We start from the raw sequence: 22,584 nt of genomic DNA on the forward strand, positions 1-22,584 counted from the left end.
ACTTTGGAATAATTGACTGAGACTGTAAATGAAAATCATATGTGATTTTCTGGACAAGTGACCACATTGGGGTCTGTGAAGTTACTGCATTAAAAGCAGGTTTAAACTTGTGACACTATTATTGCTGGTGTTATGTGGAATGCTAATGAGGCTTACAGGAAGTTAAAGCTGTTGGTGCATGGCTCAAAAGAGTTTCTGGTTTTCAAGATTTGGGAAATCAAGTGTGCTGCCTTTCTGAGAATTCCTGCCCATGAAAGTGCATGGTGTACTGGATTGATGCAGCTTTTGATAAATAATGTCATAAAATTTTAAGGCAGCTAGAAGTGTACTGTTGTCTCCCTCTTTGAAAGTGACTGATTGTTTGAGGTGTCTTGTGAGACATCTTAAAAGACCAATTCTAAAAAAAATAGAAGGATATGAGTCTTTATTAAATCTGCAAACACATCTGAGATCTCTGTATTGTAAACACTTCTTTTTACCTCTTTTTTTAACCCATCAGAAAGAGCCCTGTTCAGCTGAGTAGGTCTGTGAGGAATTGCTCTTTCATATGTTGGAGTGTCTGAGTAACTGTCACTGAACTTCACCCCCAGGCACTTGTCATAAACTAGCCAGGTATCACCAAATACTCCACTCAGACTGAAGTCCACAGCAATTACCTTGCACAGGTGTCATGCTGGAGTGAAAACAAGTTTTGGATCAAGAAAACCCAAAGGACTCTGGAGTATTTGCTTTGCCTTTTTTGTTTTGTTTGCTTCCAGTGTTGCCTTGGAGCACTGGCAGAAAAGTTGATTCTGAAAGCCTTTATGCTCCTTGTTGTCTTACCTTGTGTAACTGTCAGGGTTTTGCATTACTTAATGTTTCTCTGGAGGGGTCTCATTTTTCCAGCATCAGGTGCTGATATATCTTTGATTCTTGGGTACACTTTTCTGTATTTTAGAGTTACATTTTATGATACATGTACTTTGCTTAAGGCTTCTACTTTAACAACTAGAGTAATTAGGAAATCCAAATGGCATCATACTGATTCATTACCACTCTTTTGCTGGCGCAGTGAAGGCATCGTGGGTTTTCTTCCTGCCTGATGATAACCCAACTATTTGTAATTGCTATACAGACACATGCTCGATGAAGTATTTGTTACTCTCTATTATTACTGTAAGTTATATTATTTTCTTGTGGGCATTTTTGCTAAGCTGAAAACTAGGAGAAATTTAATATCTCCTTAAAGCGAAGGTACTCATAGAGTTAAGAATAAAATAGGAAAATTATCTAAATTCTGATGAACTGTGCTTGTGTGATTGTTTAGAGGGGGTTGTGTTTGGAATAGACCTCCTGTACAAAAAGGCTGCTCCTCTGCCTTCTGAACCTTTACCACAGAGGATCAGAAGAGCCACAGGAGAGCCCTGGTATCAGATTCATGTCTTACTAATCCTGCCCTTGCAGTCCTAAGCAACTGGTGCTAGGACTGTGCATCAGTCTTGTTATCTGTATATGAATGTAAGCCCTTCTGCAAACATCAGGGAGAGAGGGCTTCAGATGTTAATCTGGCCAGTACAAAGGGCACAGGAGGGATCCAAGCAATGGGTCCTTAAAAGCTTTTGGAAATACTGCAGTGGCACCAGGTTATTCTTTAACATGTAAGACAAAAAAGGGACAATAAATTCCAGATGGTCTAGGCAGCCAACAATCAGAGTTCAGCCATAAGGTTTTGTTTGGGGAGAAGGCCTGGAGGGATCATTCTCTCTTTTTTTGAAATTCTAAACTTGAAATAGCAATTAATTGACTCGGCTGTTGTTGTACAGGTGCCTACTAAGGGTTAGAGCATCCTGCCAAACTGCAGTCAGGTAGCTGATGAGTGCTGGAAGCATTCTGCCTCACTCCCTGCTGTACAGGCTGGGGGATGCACAACGCTGTGTGGCTCATGCTCTCCCTGGGTGGGAGGACTCACGGGACACAGCCCTTCTGTTTCTGGGAGCTGGGTGCTGAGCTGAGAAATGGCAGTCAGCAGAGTAAAGCAGCACTTAATGGCTTTCATCTAAACAAAGTGTTACAGGCACCTGCAGTTCACTGACTAATGAGAAATGAAGAAAAGGGCGGAGGCTTGCTGTGTGAAAGTTACACTAAAATTCAGAGAAGCTTTTAACAGAGCTACTGTCAGCAGTTTTGGCTCTTTCTGGGAGAGAGGATCCTTCCTGGGCTTTCTCTTAAACCTTAAAAAAAGTCAGAATAATTCAGCTATTTTACAGCACTTGCTATTAAATTTCAGGAAATGTGCACTTAGCATGTCCTGTACCACCTGTACAGGCTTTGCTGTTGTAAGAGCCTGGGCTTCTGGTTATGGCTTTATGCAATTTCTGACAATGCTGAGAATGTGGCATCAAGTGACTGTCTGCTCTGCCAGATAAACTGCTTACCTTGAATCTCCTCCTGCTTCCTGACCCCCACGTATAGGGGATACATAGACCTCAGCAGGAGTACTGGTTAGTGCGTGGTTCCCCAGCCCTGCCCCCACCTCTGTGTGCCGGTGTGCAGCCGTTTATTGAATGAAGTCTGTGGGTGGGTGGTGCCAATGCAGAAGCGACCTCGTTGGTGCCTCAGATATTTTGCAATTTCCAGGTCTGATTTTTTTTCCAAGTGTAGAGGCAGGGTGGAGAGAGGCATGCTTTCTTTTCCAGTAGTCATTACAAGGTGACGTGTTCCAAGGTAAGCAAGGTATATTGGTGAACAAAGTGCATCGGCAATTGAATGCAGCAGATTTCCACCTAAGAGCAGACTGGAGAGAGCACTCTTGCAGAAGCCTTGATATCTGGGAGTTCTGAAGGCTGAAAAAAAATCACAGATTCCAAAATTTTCACCATGAAGAGCTCCAGAAATATCTTCTATCTTCTCTTCTTTCATGCTGGTAAGTGTTGTCTAAAAGCTTTTGCTGTGGCATGGGACCTCTGTGTGATGTGAGAGAGCACAAGGAAACTAGAACCACTTCTGAGCCAGTCTCATATGGCCAGAAAATAAACCAAAGGAAATTATAGAAAAGCAGTAGAAAAGGCTGTATTGAACACCATGTATGCATCTTGATTCATTGTTATCAAATGTTGTATTTCCTCAGCACAATCAATTTCTGGTTCAGTGGTGTCTGTTTCTCACAACAGTGAGCAGTTCCATGATGCTTACTTTGTAAAAATAGAAATAATTGCTTTATTCCACTTATCATGCTCTGTGCAACATGTTGGCTTTCTCCTGTCACTCCCAAATTGTATTGGTGAGTGCTTTTAATTTCACCAGAGGTGTAGGTGCTGTTTCTGAAGCAGTCTTCAGTTCTTCAAAAAAGAAATGGTCCTAGTTTATTCTGTTTTTCCCCCCATTGTTTCTGTTGAAAGCCCATGACAGTGTAGTAGTAACTGTATAAATAGCCATTTGACAAGATGTTACACAATGGAGTACCATTACTTTGAGGAGTCATTGGGGTATTTGTCAGTTATAGTTATAGTGTGCTTAGGACCCTGAGCATATTTCAAATGGAAGTTGCCAGCTTCCGCCATTTCAAGCTTTAAGTATATCTACTGATATACAGAAGGGCCAGATTTGGGAATAAACTTGGGTTCAGACACTGACCTGATGTTTTAAGCAGGTTTTCCTTGGCAGTAGGAAGAGAGGCTAACTGCAGGCCTTGTCTGTGCTCAAGCCCACTTCAGATGGGTTAACTTGTAAGGATACCTGGTTTTTGATGAGTGAGGAAAAAACCAACAGATTCATGCTGTTTCACTATTTTGGCTGAAATATAGAGCTAAATGAACTTAATGTTTCAGGTGTATGGCTAATGATTTCATCATACAGTTCATGTTTTACCTCCTGTGTGTCTATGTCTAAATTCAGAATGCTGAGGCTGAAAAATGGCACTTAGCATATATACCTACTGAGATGCTCTCCATCTTAACTTCTATTTGCTTATGTTTATAAAAAGAAAACTCCAAAATGAAAACCAGGATTCTTCTTTCAGTCCCAAGGAATTAATGCTGAAAATTTCGTCCCGGCAGAGGAGTTAGTACAAACATTAAGTTTCTGTGAGGTGTGTTTTTACCGTGACCTGTTATGCCTTTCTCCCAACCATCTTGGTTCTCAGAATTCCTGCAACTCAGAGGTGGGCAGTTGTTTCTCCCTCTACTGGCACATGCTGCCATGAAAACTTCCTGTAAGCTTTCCAAGTCTGACTTAATATTTGTTGACAGCAGTAGAGTTGGCTCTGTGTTGCAGAGGAACAGAAAGCCAAACCCACTGTTTCAGTATTGGATCTTTTGGCATCAACAGTCTTGTTTAGTCTGCAGCCGCTAAGTCAGAAAATGTGCACAGAGCACTATTGGGCACTAGTGGAGTAATTTTTAACTTGCACCATCAGATGTGGCATCTCAGCTGCATGGCACTGGGGGGGAAGTAGAGGGCCAGCTAGAGGTATTAGAAAACCACATGATAAATGGTTTACAGCAGACTCCAGCTTAAAAATGGAAATTGTAGACAAACAGTGGAATGTTGTGTCCCTGCTTACGAAAATGACCCGTGCCTGTTTGTCAGCGTAACCCACGGGTGCGTTTCCATTTCACCGCACTGTCTGGGCACGATGACATCTCCTTACAAAAGCAACCAAGTGTTTGTAACTTTGGCACTTAGGAGGGTGGTGTTTGGGGCCACTGAAAGGCACCTTTCTTTGCTAATTAATGGAAATCTCCACTACTAAACTTGAGTCTTTTCCTTTATGGCTCTGCCCTCCTCTTTTCCTGACTGCAGTTATGATCTCTTATGAAAGACTGTTTTGAAAGGCCAAGTTTACTTTTCTAGTTTTCATAATAAGCCTAGTGGCAAGGCTTTTGAGCACCTAAGGTTGCTTTTTAAATTCAGACCAATATGGGCAGGACTCCAGGTACTAACTAGCAATACTTGAGACGAGTTGTCTTTAGACAGTCTCTGGTTTTGTAGTGTATCATTTAAAATAATAATTTCATATGCTTTTGACTTTGATTAAGATGATGTATTCTGCAAGGTGTTTAGAACAGTCTGGATGCCCTGACCTATTCCACGGTACCCGCATTTCTTATGACAGAAACAAATGCCACTGGATTTCGGTATCTGAGTCTGATCTTGTGGTCAGTCCAAAAAAACTTCAGGATTCATGTTAATCGGAATGCAAGTGGGAATCATCTCTAAGGACTCACTGCAAAATGAGACCTGATTTTTTTTCTGTTTAGGGAGGAGAAGCAGAACAAAAGTTTGCTTCTAAATGGTAAAGCTCTGATGCGTTCTGTAATGTTTTCTCTTGGTGTTGTGTTTGCAGCTCTCGGCCTGGAGCGTATCCGGTGGTGCACAGTCTCTGAGGAAGAACTTTCTAAGTGTAATGGCATGAGCAAGGCCTTTAGTGAGGCTGGCATCCTTCCCCCTCTGGAGTGTACAGCAGGGGGGTCAGCTGCAAACTGTACCCAGATGATCAAGGTGAGCTGTGAGTGACAGCAGTGTCATTGGTTTAATTTCTTCATGTGCCTAATAATAATCCTCTGGCGAGGTGCACAGGTCTGTGGTGAGTGTCTGGCCATCCAGGCAGCTGACCCTCTGCTTCCTGGCACTCATGGCTCTGAAAAATCAAGGCATATCTTTTTTAGAAAAGACACAAAAGTATACATATGAACTTGAATGTCAGAATGGCCCTGTATCATCTCTTTGGCTGCTCACATATGGCCAGTCATTAGGAACACAGATAAGGTCTTAAATATTTCCTCCCAAATACTAATCTTTGATTTGGGAATTGTGTCAGATTTATTTAGCAGACATTTAAGAAGGGATGGAGCTACAAGATGCAGACAGTAATTAAAGCTGTGCTGCTTAGCCTCTTAAGTAGATTGTATTTTGATAAACTCTGGATCAAACTCCCATTTCAGGGTCCTGTCATGGAAATTGCTGTATAAACAGATGAGCTGAGTGTAATCAAATCAAATCTCCCAATACTGAGTACAAGAGAGAGGCAAAGTAGCAAGTGGGGTGAGCAAAGGGCAAACCTCTGTATTAAGCTGTATTAATTCAGCTGCCCAGAGTATGCTCAGTTTCCAAAAAGAGCGTGCCTCTGGGGAAGGTTTTAAAGACTGGAAACATGTGAATTTGCAAAATGATGTATGCAAGATAATTCCTTCCTTTGGAGGAGGTAGAAGGTAAAAAGTGGATGTTAGAAGCAGTGTGGAGGCAGGTAATCACGGTTGTCTTCACTGGCAGAGTGTGGGGGAAGGGAAGGTTGGCTGGCTGTGTTAATCAATAATGCTCTTTGTGTATTCTCTGTAGATATGCCCAAGAATCAGGTTTTTGTGGAGGAGATGCAGCCTGTCAAGGACAAGAGGTTCAGAGCAAGGAAAGGAGATCTGAAAGAATAGGTTGAAGGGAGATGAGGCAGATGATTGTGTGGCCAGAAAAAAGGAACAGATTTCAAAAAGTGATGTCTTGTAATGTTTGTCAGTGAAGCAGAATGGTTGACTCCTAAGACTACCTCATTGCCTCTTGATAAATACTGTTCTTGAGCAAGGGAGTCAAGGCTGTATTGAAAAATGCTGAGAGCAGATACCAATACAGATGTGGATCTTACCTTGGGATTAGACAGGGCATTCTAATGTCAGGTCTTCCCAAAACCACTTGGCTGATTGCTGCATTGAACAGAGGGACCTGTTAGACTCTGCAAAGCAGATTATTTAAAGGGCTGATGCCTGTCTGCTTCTGAAATACAGAGCTCACAGAATTGCATTTGCAAGCCATTGGAAGTAGCAGGCAGGCAGACAGCATGAGTAAGTTGCTTTCTGATGAAATGAATTTTCACTGTAAGGCTTCAGACAAGACTTTGTCCTTTAGACCTCTTTTTTTTTTTTTTTTTCCCTTGTGCTAATAATCTACTAAATATTCAAGCTGACCTACTCTGTGTAGGACTGTGTGGAACCCCTGAGTTGGCATCTGCACTGAACTCTGATCTTTGAGGCCGAGAAGGGAGCAGGACACAGTGGCTGAAGAGGCAGGTGCTGTTTTGTAACACTGCATAATTTGGACTTAGACCTGTGAATGTGTTAGCACATGGATAAAGGAAAAAACCTTTTTGATTGAAGGTGTGTAAAAATTAAGAAATACCTAAATATTTAACTAGGGAACCTGACAATATTTAATGTGACCAGTGCTTATTTTCAGCAGGTCTTTGAAACACTTATGTAGGTAATTCTGAAATGTTGTGACATACAGTAATTAACTTCCTCTGAAAATAATGAATAGAATATGTCCATCACATGTATACTTACTAAAAAATTGTATGTGAGTCCCATGCTTTTGCTAAATTTATTGGCAAATGCTTGCTGCAAAAAAATAATACACCCACACTGCTGTTGATATGTCACCTCAGCAATAATTGTGTGTATTTAAAAGAGATGTCTGTAGCCAGGAAGCTAATTCATGTTAAATACAACAATAGACTGGTTTTGTCTTGTGCTATTCTTACAGAAGCTATTGATCAGGGGCTCTGTGTCTGAACAGAGCTCGTAGGTTCAGCTTTTTGGTCAGAAAAGTGCTATTTCCTATGAAAATATGGCCATATAACATGCCTCATGACTTCTGTGACACCCTTTCCATTATATCTGCTCTATTTTCTGTCCACCACCAATTCTAGAAGCTCATTTTGTTCTTCTTCAGGGTAAGATCCTTCTAACTCCCACCTCCTCTAACTCCCACCTCCTCTCCTGTCAGGTGTCCCTCCTAAACAAGAGGCTGTATTTGATTCCTAAACTGTCCTGTGCTCTAACCCTCACCAGTGGAATATCGCATCTAGTTATTCCAGAAAGATTGTGTCTGTTCTTTAAGATGCAAATATCTTCCAACACCAAGTCTGCTTCAGGTTCCCTTGGATTTATTCAGCTCTTATTCATGAGAAGCAACTCTCAGGACATCTCTTGTTTCAGCTGACTAATGGATATAATCTTTTTTCTCCTTCAAGCCAAACAAGTAAAAGATTTCAAATTACATGGCAACTTCAAATCTGGTTTAGATGTCAACATCAACATATTACCTGTGCTCTCACATGATCCCTTAAAAAATGTTCAAGCTCTGTATGTTGTTCAGCCTGTGGGAATTTGCTGTGGTGTGCTGAGTAGTCCTAGCCCTGCCCTGACCAGGGCTTTGCAAGCTCCCAAGGGATGGAGAAACTAAATTACTCCCTCCAGTGCCAAACCAGAGGTTAAGCAAACTGGTAAGAAACTTGGAATCAGCTTAGGAATGCAAAATGTCACACTGCTGATTATTTCTTGGCAGTACCTTGTCTCTGGGAAATGCCCTCTCCTGGCTCCCATAGGTTCAGCACACAGTGGGAGCTGGCTCTGCTGGCCAGAGGTGTGTACAGCAGTTCTCCTGGCCTTGCTGCTGTGGGAAGTCCCTTCCTGTGCTATCCAGAGCAATCCTGCATCTGTAGCAGGATCCCAGCCAGCTTGGTGTTACAGTCAACAGAAAATACATTGTGCTGTTGGACACGTTCCCCAAAGTGGATGCCTCAGACTTGTATTCTCCCAATTTGAACAGTCTTTTTAGATACTTCCTCCTTCTCGGGAACCCATTGTCACCTGCTCCCCTGCTGACAAAATGCATGTCTGGCTTGTGCTGAGCTACAAGCCAGCAGGATCTAAGGGTGCTTTGGAGTGCACTTTGGCATTCAGATTTTGTAGCCCCAAAAGATACTATTTTGAACTATCTCTGTATGATCTAAAAATGTATTTACTTTATTTAAATCTTCAAGAGTCAGGGTACTAGCTACAGAGATGAATGAAACCTCAAATCACTGGGCCTTAAGATCCTTCACAGAGCTGCAGCATCCATTTCTAAGGTTCCTCTGAACTATTAACACTAGTGAAGCCATCATGGTGCAGGGCTGGTTTCTGCATTGTTTCTGCAGGAAGGCAGTTTTGAAGGTCTAAAATCCCTCTTGGTAAGAGTTCAGAAATTTGTGTGCCCTTAAAATAACTGGAAAAAAGAAAACACAAATACAGATTAAGGGGTGTCTTGTAAATGCATGGGCACTCTGGTTGTTAATAAATACTGAAATTAAGCTTTAACAAACATTCTGCCCTTGTGTCTGCACAGGATGACTTGGCAGATGCAGTGACCCTGGATGGCCGCTTGATTTTCCAGGCTGGAAGGGAGCATGGTCTGAAACCTGTGGTTGGGGAAGTATATGATCAAGGTCTGTTCTGATCAAATGCCTTTTAGATCACTTAAAATGCATAAGAAAAAGTATTTGCTGTTTGCATTTTATTTGGAGTCCTCTTGAAGACTCTAAACAGTAGGTAGTATTCAGGTTCCCTCTTGGTTGCTCCTGCCTGTAACAGACTGTCTGGGGAAACAGGAGACACAGGGCTGTGGCTGAGTGTGTCCTGAAGCATTTGGGTCAGAATAGCTGTTTCTGTAATAAGTTTGTTGGGTTGTTTCTTGTTTCTTTTTACTGTCTCTCTGCTTACTGTGTTCTCTGTTCCATACTTTTCAGATTAATGAATTGCAAAGCATGAATTATTAGGTTTATCTGTCAGTCCCATGCATTAGAATAATTAGATTTTGTTTTTCCTAGTGTATACGATTACCTGCTGGAAGAAAGGAAGTACTAGATTATGCTTCTTGTCTGGGTGATCTTAAGCTTTGAGTTCCTTTCAAGGCAGAGACAATAATTCAGTGCTTGTGTAGTTCAGAGCTGGAGGATGCCCCCCATAACTTTAAGACACAAGGGAAGGGAGAGCTCTGGAAGCAGTTTGCTGGCAATGCTGTCCCATCACTCTGTTGTGAGATGGAGCTGGATTTGTTTTGTAGCTGGGTCTCAGTGTCACCTGGCCAAAGGCATCCTCAGAAGTGGCTGTTGGGCTCAGTCCATAGGATCTTGGGTCATCTGCAGCAGCCCCCCCACCCTGTTAAACACATCATGACTCTGGTGAGGGACCTGTGCTTTGGCTTCTTAAAACCAAATGGGCCTCAGGACCCAGAGGCTGGCTATCTCCATTAGTCAGGCTACGAGCTGAAATAAGAGAAAAGGGAAAGAAATTTAGTGATTTCTGATCTAAATAAAGTCAGATTAAATGACCTTATGATCACTTCAAACCCTCAACTCTTGACTCTGAGTTATATTAAACTGTAAAACAAAGAGAATGAAATCAGCAGTGATGCTCCAGAGACAACAGTTCACTCTGCTGTAACAAAATTAAGACCAACTGGGGAGTAAATTATATCGGTTTCAATTCAACCCAAATATATCTAAAGTCACAGAAAACTTCCTCCAGCAAGGAACCTCCCTTTCAAAGCAGAGTGACCTCCAAAGTTAGAGCAGATTGTCTGTGGACTAAGACAATTCACACTGAAAAAATAACAGGGTACATTGATACACAGGCAGCAGGTTCTCACCAAGGATGTGAACAGAGTGACTTGCTTGTGGGTAGGGAAGTCACAAGAGGCCAAAGATCAGTGTATGTCACTGTAATGCTGCTGTGAGGCTACTTAGGTTGCTTCTCTTTCTTCCTATGCTGCAGAGGTTGGAACTTCCTATTATGCTGTGGCTGTGGTGAAGAAGAGCTCCAACATCACCATCAACAGTCTGAAGGGTGTGCGCTCCTGTCACACCGGCATCAACAGGACTGCAGGCTGGGATGTGCCCGTGGGTTACCTCACTCACACCGGGCACCTGGCAGCAATGGGATGTGACCTTCCAAAAGGCAAGAGTTAGAGGGCAAAGATCTCTTCAGCAATGCTCTCCCAATGGTCTTGGGACCCTGTGTCTGTGTCCAGAGATGTGATTCAGCTGCTGTTTTGTTCTTTGACTTTGGTGCTCCTTGTACAATGGAATAGACCTAATGTAGGTCTGATGAAGACTGCAGGGTTTTGGTTTTTTTTAAACTTGGAAATTATCTTTTAAGAAGAAAGTAACTTGTGCCTTCTATGTCTTTGTAGAGATGTACTGTGTGGATGTGTTAAAATGAAATTGTAGGATCTTGTTTATTCATTGCTAAAAATGTCTCATTCTAATTTTGCATTTAGCTGTAAGTGACTATTTCAATGCAAGCTGTGTTCCTGGAGCAAATGGTGTGAACTATCCTAAATCCCTCTGTCAGCTCTGCAAAGGGGACTCAGAAGGACAGAACAAATGTCAACTAAATTCCCAGGAGCAATACTATGACTATAGTGGGGCTTTCAGGTAAAAATCGTGTCTTTGTCAATTTTTTTTATCGCTGTACCCTTTCCGTAGTCATGTTCAGGCCTCACTGACAGGAAACTGAAGCTACAGAGCTTCCAGTTGATCTTGTTAGAAAATCTGTAGTTTTGTTAGGATAGCCATGCTTTTAATTTGACTGAATAAAAGGAATTATTAACCCATTATTTAAGGTATTAATACCTGAATATTAAAACCAAATGGATATTTAGCACATATACTGGGCAGGGAAAGCCCCCTGCTGTTTGCTGTCTCCAGCTGTTGACACAATCTGAGTGTTTCAGCAGGCTTTACTGACTTATCTTTCCCAGTAAAACCTGATGATCCTCGGAGTCTGAGAGCTGAACTGCTGCCCTACTTGGCTATTTCAGTCATCCCACCTCAGCTGCACTGAATTATCGAGCTGCTCTGCCCTCCATTTTTGCACACCAATCTTTATTTTCCTCTTTCCCATCTGTGTGCTGTGTTGCAGGTCCCAGTCCCCGAGTCATAGCATTAATGAGGGCAGAATTTGCTTATGAGAAACACTTGCTCTTCCCTGTGAATTCCCCAAAAGATTATGTGCCTGCCTTAGACACAGAACTGTATTGGACAAAGAAGGTCATGGTGTTTGTCCCAGGCAGCACTGAACATGTTGTTCATGTTCACCAAATGACAATGATAGTTTACTTCATGCTCTAACAGCCACTAGTCTCTGCCTTGAGCAAAACTCTCAGCACAAGGAAGTAGGTCAGTGTCTGTGGCTGATGGAACGGAGCACAGAGCCCTCAGGCTGTCAGCCGGCAGTGGCCAGAGCACGGGGGTTTTATAATGCATTTTTGTGGTTGGATTTGTATTTATTAGGTGTTTGGCTGAAAATGCTGGAGAGGTTGCTTTTGTGAAGCACAGCACAGTGCCTGGATATACAGATGGTGAGTAATCCTGAAGCTTGTTGAAAAATGGCTGCAAGATCTGAAGTACGGTATCTGTAATGACAGTGTAATATCAAATATTTGATGTATTTGGAATTGAGGAATCAGCAAAAATACGCTGTAATAGTGAAAACAGATGTACCCTCTGAGGTGTGCACCAGGAGATAGAGAATTTTTAAAATGTTTGATAGTGTCGGTAAAGGTGAAAGGTGGAATCCTAAGCTGCTTCTGGAAAGAGGCCTTCAACAGCAGAAAACTCTTTTTTATACAGTCCTGGGCTGTCACATTGATCCAGCCTGCCAAGGGATTCAGTGGAGACTAGGAGAGTTAACATGCCCTATCTGGCACTGTGTAAAAACTTCCTTGAATCTAACATTGCTTTAATATCTTGTACCTGCCTGACCCAGGGGAAAAAAAAACCAGAAAATGCTGTACATGATTCTAAACTAGGGATGCTCTTGATATGCTGCAGACACCAGCTCAGTGCAGTCTCACAAGTGTTACAGGACTGAAGGACGACAGAGATGCACAGGATATCCTGTGCAGGCAGGAACAGTTCAGAGATGCTCAGGAGATGTGTGTTCTGCTCCACATGTGAAGCTTGGAGCCAGAAGCATCAGCCCCACCTGATGTCTGTTCCTTAAGCACATCCTGTCTGATTTCAGGGAGAAGCCTTTCTTCCTGGGCCCAGGGGCTCCGCTCCCGGGACTTCCAGCTGCTGTGTCGCGATGGCAGAAGAGCTGATGTGACAGAGTGGAGAAGCTGCCACCTGGCCCGAGTCCCCGCTCGGGCTGTGGTTGTGCGGCCTGACACAGACGGGACAGTTCTCTTCCAGCTCCTAAACCAGGGACAAGTAGGAGACTGTTTTTTCATTGCTACTTTGCATTTTAGAAGGGTTCTCCCACCAGTCTAACCAAACTGAAAACAGGATATCTGAGCACTTTTGGCTCTGTGGGGTTTGAAGTGGTATGGGGTGTCACACATTCCAGGTAGAGAGATATGTGACAGGTGCTTCTTTCTTCTTTAATATTACAGCAAAGATTTAATGGGGTGGGTGCCAAGTTTCAGATGTTTGACTCTGCAGCCTACGGTGCCCAAAATCTTCTGTTCCGAGATGCCACCACGGAGCTTGTTGAAATCACAGCTCAGAATTACCAGGCATGGCTGGGTGATGAGTATCTTCATGCCATGCAAGCTCTGAGCTGCAACCCCAACAGTAAGTTGTCTGTAGATTCCTATTTATAATCAAGAAAAAAGATAGCTGATAACACAGATCATCTTGATTCTGCTTTATTTTCTTCCCACTCTTGGAGGGTTCCGGCAAGATGCGAATCTGATTTTTGAGCATGGGCAAAGGTCACTTTTTGACCTAGAAACAATAGTGCATTGCAGAACATTTTCCTGTGCAAATTGGCCCACTTTTTTATAAGATGCAGGCATTTTTCACCCTTGCTAGTATATGAGAGACATTACTCTGGTAAGATGCTACTGCTACCTGGTACTTAATTTCTTACCTGCTGACAAGGAGAAGTAATGTGCTGCTATGCAAATCCTCAGGTAGTCTATAAAATACGGTGAATGGGCTCCTAGCAGAGGGTTTCCTCCACAAGCTGAAGGAAACCTTCAGCTGCTCTTTATTGAAGCATTATGGTCCTTCTTGCTATCAGAAGAAAGTAGAAATTACTTGATACATGTTCTGGGAAAGTCAGAAACACAAATTACAATAATCTTTGCCTTAAGAAGCTTAAAAATCCTGGCAACTGAGGCTCCCAGATGTGATCTGTGCTGTGGCAAAGCCCCTCACCTTCCTGACTTGTCTCTTCTGGGCATTGCTCCGTGACTGTCAGTGTGAGGAAGCTTGTGTTCAGGGTGGCTTTTTGCTGCACTCAACTAACACATTGTGGCTGGGCTTAATGGTCAGTAATTGTAGAAATTGTTGTTCCTTTGCTATGGAGAGGTTTGCAGTGTGGACATAACTGCTCGTCAGGGAGTGCCCTGGTTCCTGGTGTAACTCTGAGCTGGAGGGATGGGGAGCAACACAGAAGCAAATATTTTCAATAGCATATATGGGACACATGTGACAGTGGGCAGTGTGATGGCTCCTTGTCTAGTGCAAAGAAAGTGAATGTAGTATTTGCTTTTCAATTTTGTGCAGCAATGCCAGAAAGCCTGAACTGGTGTGTTGTATCCACTGAGGAGATTTGGAAATGTGGTGAAATGGCCGTTGCCTTTAGGAAAGAGAATCTGAAGCCAGCAATTCAGTGTGTTTCAGCCAAGACAAAGGAAGAGTGCATGGAGCTGATCCAGGTAGGCTGCTGCAGTCATTGTGCCATAAACCAAATGAACAGAAGCTGCTCTCTGCTGGGTAGGTGGGGTTAGAGAGATGTGCGCTCACTTTGGTGACCAGTAGGAACACTGGATTTCAAGATGATCTGTAGCTCAGATGGTCTGGATGAACCTGGACCCTGATCATCTTTGGCTGTGAGGAGAACACTGTTTCCCATCTAACTCAAGCCTCTGTATGTGAAATCTCCTGCCCCTATTTCAGTGATGATGCTTTATGCACTTTTGGGAGATTTTCTTTAGCAGTGTGATGCTCTTTTGCTGGCAGCCTTGCCCTTCAGGGTGCCACAGGTGTGACCATAAAGGTGTCGTCATTGTAGCAAGGAAAGTATCTGCTGGGTTTTTTCAGAAATCCTATATTTTCTTTTATTTTTCAGAAAAAGGAAAGTGATGTTGTAGTTCTGGGTGGAGCTGATATTTACACAGCTGGGAAGACATATGGCCTTGTACCAGCTGCTGGAGAAAGTTATTCTGGTAAGAAGGTCCAGAAACATAAATATTGGCCTTATTTTTCCAGGTTGTTTGAAAACAGCACTAAAAGCACAGTCCTTTGTTCCCAGCCCTACTAGGAAAGCTGTTTTCAAAGGAAATAAAAATCATGACCCTCTCATCATGGATAGAGGAGGATATGAGATGAGCTTCTACAGTGAGGGAACTTCTGTCTGTCCTGCTGCAGGACCAGGTTGAGTCTTTGGCAATTTTTAGTCTCGTACCTCTTCATTTGTTTTTTGAATTCTGAAAAAAAAATATTTTCAGTGGAAAAAACTAGTATTCACAAAGTCAAAATATTTTTAAGAGAAGCAAAAATACAGAAATTGCACAGTAGATTCTAGTTAGAAGCAAATTCTTCCTGTCAGTGTGGCTGCTTCAGAGTCACGGATTAAAAGAGGGCTTGTGTCTACAGTGTCACTAAGGTAGAGTTGAAATTTGCTGCCAAACTCATTGAAGTTTTAATACAGGTTTGAAGTTTTCACATAAAAACAACTTCTTGAAGCAGATTTTCTAAGTTACTTATGCCCCAAACATTGTTTTTCAGAGGGATGTATTTATAAGAGCTGATGGTAACAAGAACACTTTCATCATCTTGTCTGTAGATTATTCAGCTCAGGTGTGTAGCAGTACCAGCTTACAGACCACAGGTGAATGCAGCAGCATGTACATCCTTACTCCCTGACTAGCAGATTGTTGGTGCAGTTGAGGTTGCCACCAGACAAGTGTAATGGATCCACAGATGATCACTAAGGTGTGGGAATGCTTAAGGAAAGCTGTAATGTGTTGTTTTTTTTCTACAAGCTGATGACAGCAGCAATGCATACTATGCAGTGGTGGTAGTGAAACGAAATCTGTCCAATGCATTCACCATCAGTGACCTGAGAGGGAAGAAGTCCTGCCACACAGGGCTGGGGAGAAATGCTGGATGGAATATTCCCATTGGCATACTAATTAAGAGGGGGATTATTAAGAACAGAGACTGTAATATTCCTCAAGGTAAGACAACATTATTATATATCAAAAACATAGTAATAGTCTAATGATAAACTTTAATTAGGGAATTAATTTTGATATTTCATAGCTCTATATTAATAATATCTGTTTGTGAAGGGGTGTTGTGTTTTTAATAAAATGATTTGAAATTTTAAGTTTGCCACCAGTGTGGACTAGTGGAGATCTCTAACAGAAAATGTTACATCTAACACAAAAGTATCCTTTCCTTTATCACAAAATCATTGGCTAATTTAGGTTGGAAGGGACAGTTTGAGGTCATCTAGTCCAAACAGCTACTTAAAGGTCTGGTAGCTCATAGTGCTCAGGGCTATGTCCAGGCAGGTTCTGAGTAACTCCTAGGACACAGATTACTTACAACCTCTCTGAGCCCTGTCCCACTATTTGACCATCCTTGGTACAAAGGATTTCTTTTCTTGTATCTAATCAGAATTTTCCTCCTCATAACTTTGGTCTGTTGTTTCTCATCCTTTTGCTCTGCATCCCTGAGAAGGACCTGGCTCTGTCTTCCTGAAAACCCCACTATGTAAATTAAGATAGCAATACACTGTTAGTTGTCTTCTCTCCAGGCTGACCAAGCCCAGTTCTCAGCCTGGAAAGTGCAAGCTCTGCTTCAGCCAACTCTGAGCATCCTACTGTCCTTCCACTGTATTTGCTCTAGAATGTCCATGTCCTTTTAACACTGGGAGCTCAGAGCTTGCCACAGATGTCAGAGGAGAACCTTCCCTGACTGCTCCCCCAGCACACTCCCACTATTTTATTGACTTTACATAGTCAACTAAAGAGTGCTCTGAAAATATTTGAGAAGTTCTGGTTTGTGAATTCCAGTAAGGCAGCTGTAACTTGTATTTCTAGTGTTCTACTGAAACCTGCATCATGATCTTTTTTTGTGAAGAGCCCACACTTTTCACTCCTTATGTTGGTTTTGTCTTTCCCCAGCTGTGAGTGAGTTTTTCTCTGCCAGCTGTGTGCCCTCAGCTGAGCAGGACAATTACCCAGCAAAGCTCTGTCAACTGTGTATTGGAGATGACAGTGGAAAAAACAAATGCAGTGCAAGTAGCCAAGAACGTTATTACAGCTACAGTGGAGCCTTCAGGTAACTGATACCTACGGTTGTGATTTTGTGTGTCAGCCTGCCAAAATGCAATGAGCACCTGGTTTCCATCCCAGTCAGCAACCAGAGGTTGTTGTTGCTGCAGCAGGTGCTGTAAATTAGGTGGGATGTGTGTCCTTGCAGACAGCCAGGTGATCATACAGCCCAACCCACATGTCTGTGCACAGAGCACCCACCTCATGAGGATCAAGTAGATTGTTGTTGGTGTGCAGTCTTGCTTTAATCTAGTGGGACAGGGAGTCTGCCACTCTGGATGGGCAGCTCATCCATAGGGAGCTCTAGCAGGGAAGCAGGCGCACAGTAGCCACGATCTGGCTTCTCTAAGTCCCTGCAGAGTGACAGGCTTGTGATGAGGAGCCTGGAATGTGTCTTCACTACTCTGATTCATTGGTGGCTGTATCTGAAGGTAGATTTCTGAACAGCACAAACAGCTATGGCTAATGTTCAATCACCAAAACCTATTCCAAACAGAGTATGTTAAAAATACAGGGGGGAAAATAGTATAGAATGGAATGAATATTTAGTGTAACAGTGTACATGTACACATGGGGCCATACCCAAAGACTGTGAAACTCTCTTCCGTTTCCTGACTATCACCTCAGAAGGTAATGGTGCATGTAACAGCTGGCAGAAAGCCACCTTTTTCCTTCGGGGGGGAGAGTTCCACAGCAGCTGCCTAGTAAATACTGAAGCGTTAGATAGATTTGGGTAACTACTTTTTGCAAATCTATTTAGTTGAGTCCAGCTGCTCTGCTGGGTTTGCCTTGCAGGCAAACTTCAGATCCTCTGCTGTACTTCATGAGTACAGAACATAGACTTCATGAGAACAGAGCCAGCTCCCAGTCACCAGACGAATGAGCAACAAATGCTGTTACAGGCTGCATGAGCCTTGCTCATAATTCTAAGATTCTGCATTTGATAAAGTGCCCATACAGTCAAACTTTATATGGAGATCACTTTTGTTTTAATAGAGAAGGTGCTTAATTCATTGAGTGATGTGGGGCATTTTAAGTATTTAAATGTGTAGAATGTGAAAAAATGGAGGATCACAGTCTTCCTCAAGGTAAGGGTAGGTCTATCCGTGACACTCAGGTGATCCTGTCTGAAAGAAGAATGGGTTGTGGAAGGTGATTGAGATGGACTTAAAATTCAGATTTCCAGATTCCTTCAACTCTGTCTTCAGACTAACTTTACTAGAGGTGTGATGTGAGAGGCCATTCAGTTTGTGTATATTCCAACTGCCTGGGGCAAATTAAACTGCCCAGAGTAGTAAAAAATCTGTTAGGAAAGCTTTTTCTGATTGGGAAATGCACTGAACAGCCCCACTAGTCCTCGTTGTCTGCGTGACAGCATCAACCACATCGTGGTAAGACCTTTGATTAGAACTGCTGATGTTAAACCAGGTGCAATTGAAACATACGCATTTTTGGTAACTGTTACCAGTAATAACTTTCCCTTGCATTTTGTATTGCATAAGCCGTGCACAGTTACAGCTTTACATCTATTTCATTGGTGTGTTTAATTATTTTGTTTTAGGAAATGCTTCTTGAAAACACTTACAGAATAAGCTACATAGGAGAGGAGGTGGTTTTAGGGTCCCTTGTCATGTTGGGCTGCTTCTGCATCAGAAAATTAAAGGAAACTGAACTTAGTTCTGGAACACTACCCTTAGAAATTGCAGTTAGATTAACTAGAGGTCTTCAATATACAGGGCTGCAAATGCTGCATTGAGTATCACATAATAGATCTTCTGTTTCTTTACTCATCTAATACTGGTCTTTCCTGTTGTTTTTCACAATGCTTTTAATAATTTTTTTCTACTCTATTCCACTCTTGAAATTTGTAATTCTGAATATTTTTTTTTTTTTTATATTTTGCAAAGATGTTGCCTTTCTCTACATCCAAGATGCTTAATTTCTCTGGTTTTTCTTACTAACTTTGGACCCAGTACATTTGTTTAAGGAATGCCTGTAAAAAAAATTGCATTCTAAACCTATGAGTTACTGAAAAAATGTGGTTCACATAGAGATGCTTCGAATTGAATTCATATCTTTGACTTTCTTTAGGTGCCTGGCAGAAGATTCTGGGGATGTAGCCTTTGTGAAGCACTCAACGGTGTTTGAAAACACAGATGGTACTTAGTTTTACATGTCTCTTTATTATAATCCAATTATTTTTTCTTGCTCTAAAGCATTCATTGCTTGAAAATGACCAGTTTCTTTTTTTCAGGTAAAAACACTGCTAGTTGGGCCCAAAAGTTGAAGTCCACTGATTTCCAGTTACTATGTCCAAATGGTGCCCGTGCTGAAGTCAGCCAGTTTGCCAGTTGTCACCTGGCTCAGGTGCCAGCTCAGGCTGTTATGGTTCACCCAGATGTCAACGTTTTTGCTCTATATGGACTACTGGACAGAGCCCAGGTACTAATAATCCATTTATTTTTGGGGGGAGTTCCATATGGTCTAACACACTCCGAGGATAAGGACTGCATCATGGCACTGGCAGCATGTGCACAGTGCACAGCCCTGGGAGTGTGACAGAGAAGGTAAAATACAACCCATGTAACTCACCCAGTAAAACCACCCTGGTGCACAAGGGATTTCAACTTTTTGCCCAGCCACTGGTTGCAGTAGTAATTTCCCATGGCTTTCCTCTGTTTCTGCATTACTTTGAGGTCTACAAGAAACAGAGTACATGCTAACGCTTTCCCATTCTGGAATTTTCCTTGGAATGCAATAGAATGTTTGTTTATGGGTTTGTTTATGCTGGGTTTGTTTATGCTACAGCCATGTACCCATGCAGGCAGAGTGTGCCTGGCTGCCACAGCGAGGTTCCTTCTTCTCCATCCTGAAGTTAATTAGTTCAAAATCGCGACTGAGCAATATCCCCATGGTAGGCTTCAGTAGTGTCTGTAACTTCTGGGCAGCCAAACCCTATACTGCATAACAATATTTAGGCAGGAGAATTTTTAAAAAACTACAGCTCTTTTTCCAGATAGTAACTGAGAAAAACAAAATCACAAATGCTGTTCTTGTAATTGCCAGTGGCAGAATTCTGTATCTGATCTACTGGAGCGTCTAAAAGGAATGCATAAGAGATTCTGCAATTGTGTATGAATTTTTAATCTACAAAACAGTTCCTGTCATATTTCATGTTGTATGACAGGAACATGGCACTTCATCTTGCAAAATACTAAGAATTTTTTATTATTTTCAGGTCTACTTTGGAAATAGCAGCAACGGAAATGGATTCAAAATGTTTGATTCTTCAACTTTTCAGGGAAAAGACTTGATTTTTAAGGATTCCACTGTTGAGATTGTGCCAGTAGAAGAGAGGAGAACATACACAGAATGGCTGGGGAGTGAATATATTGAGTCCCTTGAAGGGATGCAAACGCCCCAGTGCTCTGGGGCAGGTAATAAGATAACACAATACTCACTCATGGCTACTGTCATTCCCCTGCTTGTTTTATGGCAGATACAAGGCTTGGACTAGCACAATCCAAATGGCAACTTCCAGGCCACCTCTGCCCGGCCACCTTCTCTTCAGAAAAGCTGCTGTTTGGATAACGTGCTGTGCTACCATGTGAATGCCTCTTCCTGCCTCTCTGCAGGGCAAGTGCCAACAGCATCTGCTCATCAGGGAGTGGGATGGGGCTGGAAGCTGCCCCTGTCTGTGTGGATGGGGTGGAATTTGGGGCAGAAACCAGCAATACAGTATCAACATGGTTTACAAGATTAGTCTAAAACTGGAGCATTTCTGCTATCATTGCTGATAGTGAACCATCCATGATTCCCAAGAACTGTTAGATGGATACTGGGTTTCAATTCTAGAAGAATTTCTTGGAAGGAAATATCAAAACTCTTGCCTAGTGAATCTTCTCTCTAGCAGCCTCCTGGTGGGTTATATTCAGACTCCATATCCCTGCTTTACCCATCCCACCCAGTTTCCCCTGAGCTCTGCTGCCACAGAGGTAAGCGCGCAGAGAACGGACAGGCTGTGAACAGAGACCAGTCCAGCTTCTACCATGGACAAAGTCTTCTACCTTCCAGCAGAAGAAAGTAGGGGAAATTTCCAAAGTCACTGGATGAAGAGGAAGCCCTGAGAGACTGGGAGGGGGACTACCCTTTGACAGAGAAAAGAACAAAGCCAAATGTGAGCATCCACTGAGCTTATTGACTTTCTACACCCAGTGCTCTCATGGCTGGACAGAGATGTCCTGTGATCTTTGATGCAGCCTTCATCAAGAGCCTCATGGCTGTCCTCCTTCCACATGGGGCTATCCTGAGTGTCTGTGCATGAAACTCGTATTTGCTGTAGGTGAAACAAAGTACTTCACTTCTGAGTAGCCATTTCTACTGGCTGTAGCATTCAGGTTTTATTTTTATCCATAGCTGCACTAACCAGATGTTGCTGTGCTGCTGGCAAGCACTGTCCTCTTGACTGTAGAGACCACCTCATGATCCTGGGATGAACAGACATTTGGTGTAATAAAAACCTTGTAAAGCCAGATAGTAATCATGTAAATAAGTGAAAATAGCAAATAAACATCAGAAGTAATCACACTTTAACGAGACTCCAGCCTGGTAGCTAAACTACGGCTTTTCTGGGACATGAATATTTGCCTTTCCCTTTCACTGCCCACTGTTCCATTGCTCCCAGTTACTGGGGCTGGACTGGGACAGACTGATCCCAGCCCCCAGCTGTGCCCGATGGGGTGAGTGTGTCTGTGCGAGGAGCAGTGATGCCGTGCCCAGCACTCAAACCCATGACCACTGGCGAGCTGTGCCCAGCTGCGTCCCTGCTGTGTTTCTTCTCCTTGTGCTTCTGGTTAATTATGAAACAGTGCCTGAACATGAGCCGGTGTGTGCCCAGGTGGCCAGGAAGGCCCATGGCATCCTGTCTGGCCTGTATCAGGAATAGTGTGGCCAACAGGACCAGGGCAGTGACTGTCCCCTGCACTTGGCACTGGTGAGGCCACACTTTCAGTGCTGCTTCCAGTTCTGGGCTCCTCAATCCAGGAAGGACACTGAAGTGCTGGGATGTACCCAGAGAAGGGTTTGGAGCACAGTCCCATGAGAAAGCGGCTGAGGGGGCTGGAGGTGTTCAGCCTGGAGGAGGCTCCAGGGTGACCTTATTCCGCTCTACAACTCCCTGACAGGAGGGTGTAACCTGGTGGGGGTCGGGCTCTTCTCCCAGGCAGTGACAGAATGAGAGAACACACTCCTAGAACTCTCAAACTGTGCCACGGGAGCTCAGGTTGGACATCAGGAGGATTTCACAGAAAGGGTGATTAGACACTGGAACGGATTGCCCGGGAGGTGGTGGAGTCACTGTCCCTGGGGGTGTTTAAAGAAAGGCTGGACGTGGCGCTGCGTGCCATGGTGTGGTTGACACGGTGGCGTTGGGTCAGGGGTGGCACTCGATGATCCCCGACTCGTTTCCAGCCCATTGATCCCGGATTCCCTGAGTGTCAGCCG

At 43.1% G+C, this 22,584-nt stretch overlaps 1 protein-coding gene across 1 annotated transcript; it reads left to right on the forward strand.

Moving 5' to 3' along the window:
* Window positions 1-58: 58 nt before the first annotated feature.
* MELTF (melanotransferrin) lies at window positions 59-21,675 on the forward strand. Its single transcript, XM_008644132.2, has 15 exons — window positions 59-2,902; window positions 5,324-5,478; window positions 9,133-9,232; window positions 10,560-10,742; window positions 11,065-11,221; window positions 12,080-12,147; window positions 12,813-13,000; window positions 13,183-13,363; window positions 14,303-14,454; window positions 14,868-14,964; window positions 15,784-15,978; window positions 16,933-17,089; window positions 19,174-19,241; window positions 19,337-19,524; window positions 20,321-21,675. Exons 1-15 carry the CDS (start codon window positions 2,857-2,859, stop codon window positions 20,597-20,599), a joined length of 2,214 nt encoding a protein of 737 aa, XP_008642354.1. The 5' UTR covers window positions 59-2,856; the 3' UTR covers window positions 20,600-21,675.
* Window positions 21,676-22,584: the final 909 nt, after the last annotated feature.

Source organism: Corvus brachyrhynchos, unplaced genomic scaffold, assembly GCF_000691975.1.
Source record: "Corvus brachyrhynchos isolate BGI_N302 unplaced genomic scaffold, ASM69197v1 scaffold221, whole genome shotgun sequence".
NCBI classification, from domain to species: Eukaryota; Metazoa; Chordata; class Aves; order Passeriformes; family Corvidae; genus Corvus; species Corvus brachyrhynchos.

Excerpts from the sequence above, each read along its gene's own strand:
- MELTF (XM_008644132.2), top strand. The coding sequence starts at position 2,857 with ATGAAGAGCTCCAGAAATATCTTCTATCTTCTCTTCTTTCATGCTG. Across the intron at positions 11,222-12,079 it reads GACTATAGTGGGGCTTTCAG|GTGTTTGGCTGAAAATGCTG; the intron begins GTAAAAATCGTG and ends TGTATTTATTAG. Across the intron at positions 19,525-20,320 it reads GACTACTGGACAGAGCCCAG|GTCTACTTTGGAAATAGCAG; the intron begins GTACTAATAATC and ends TATTATTTTCAG.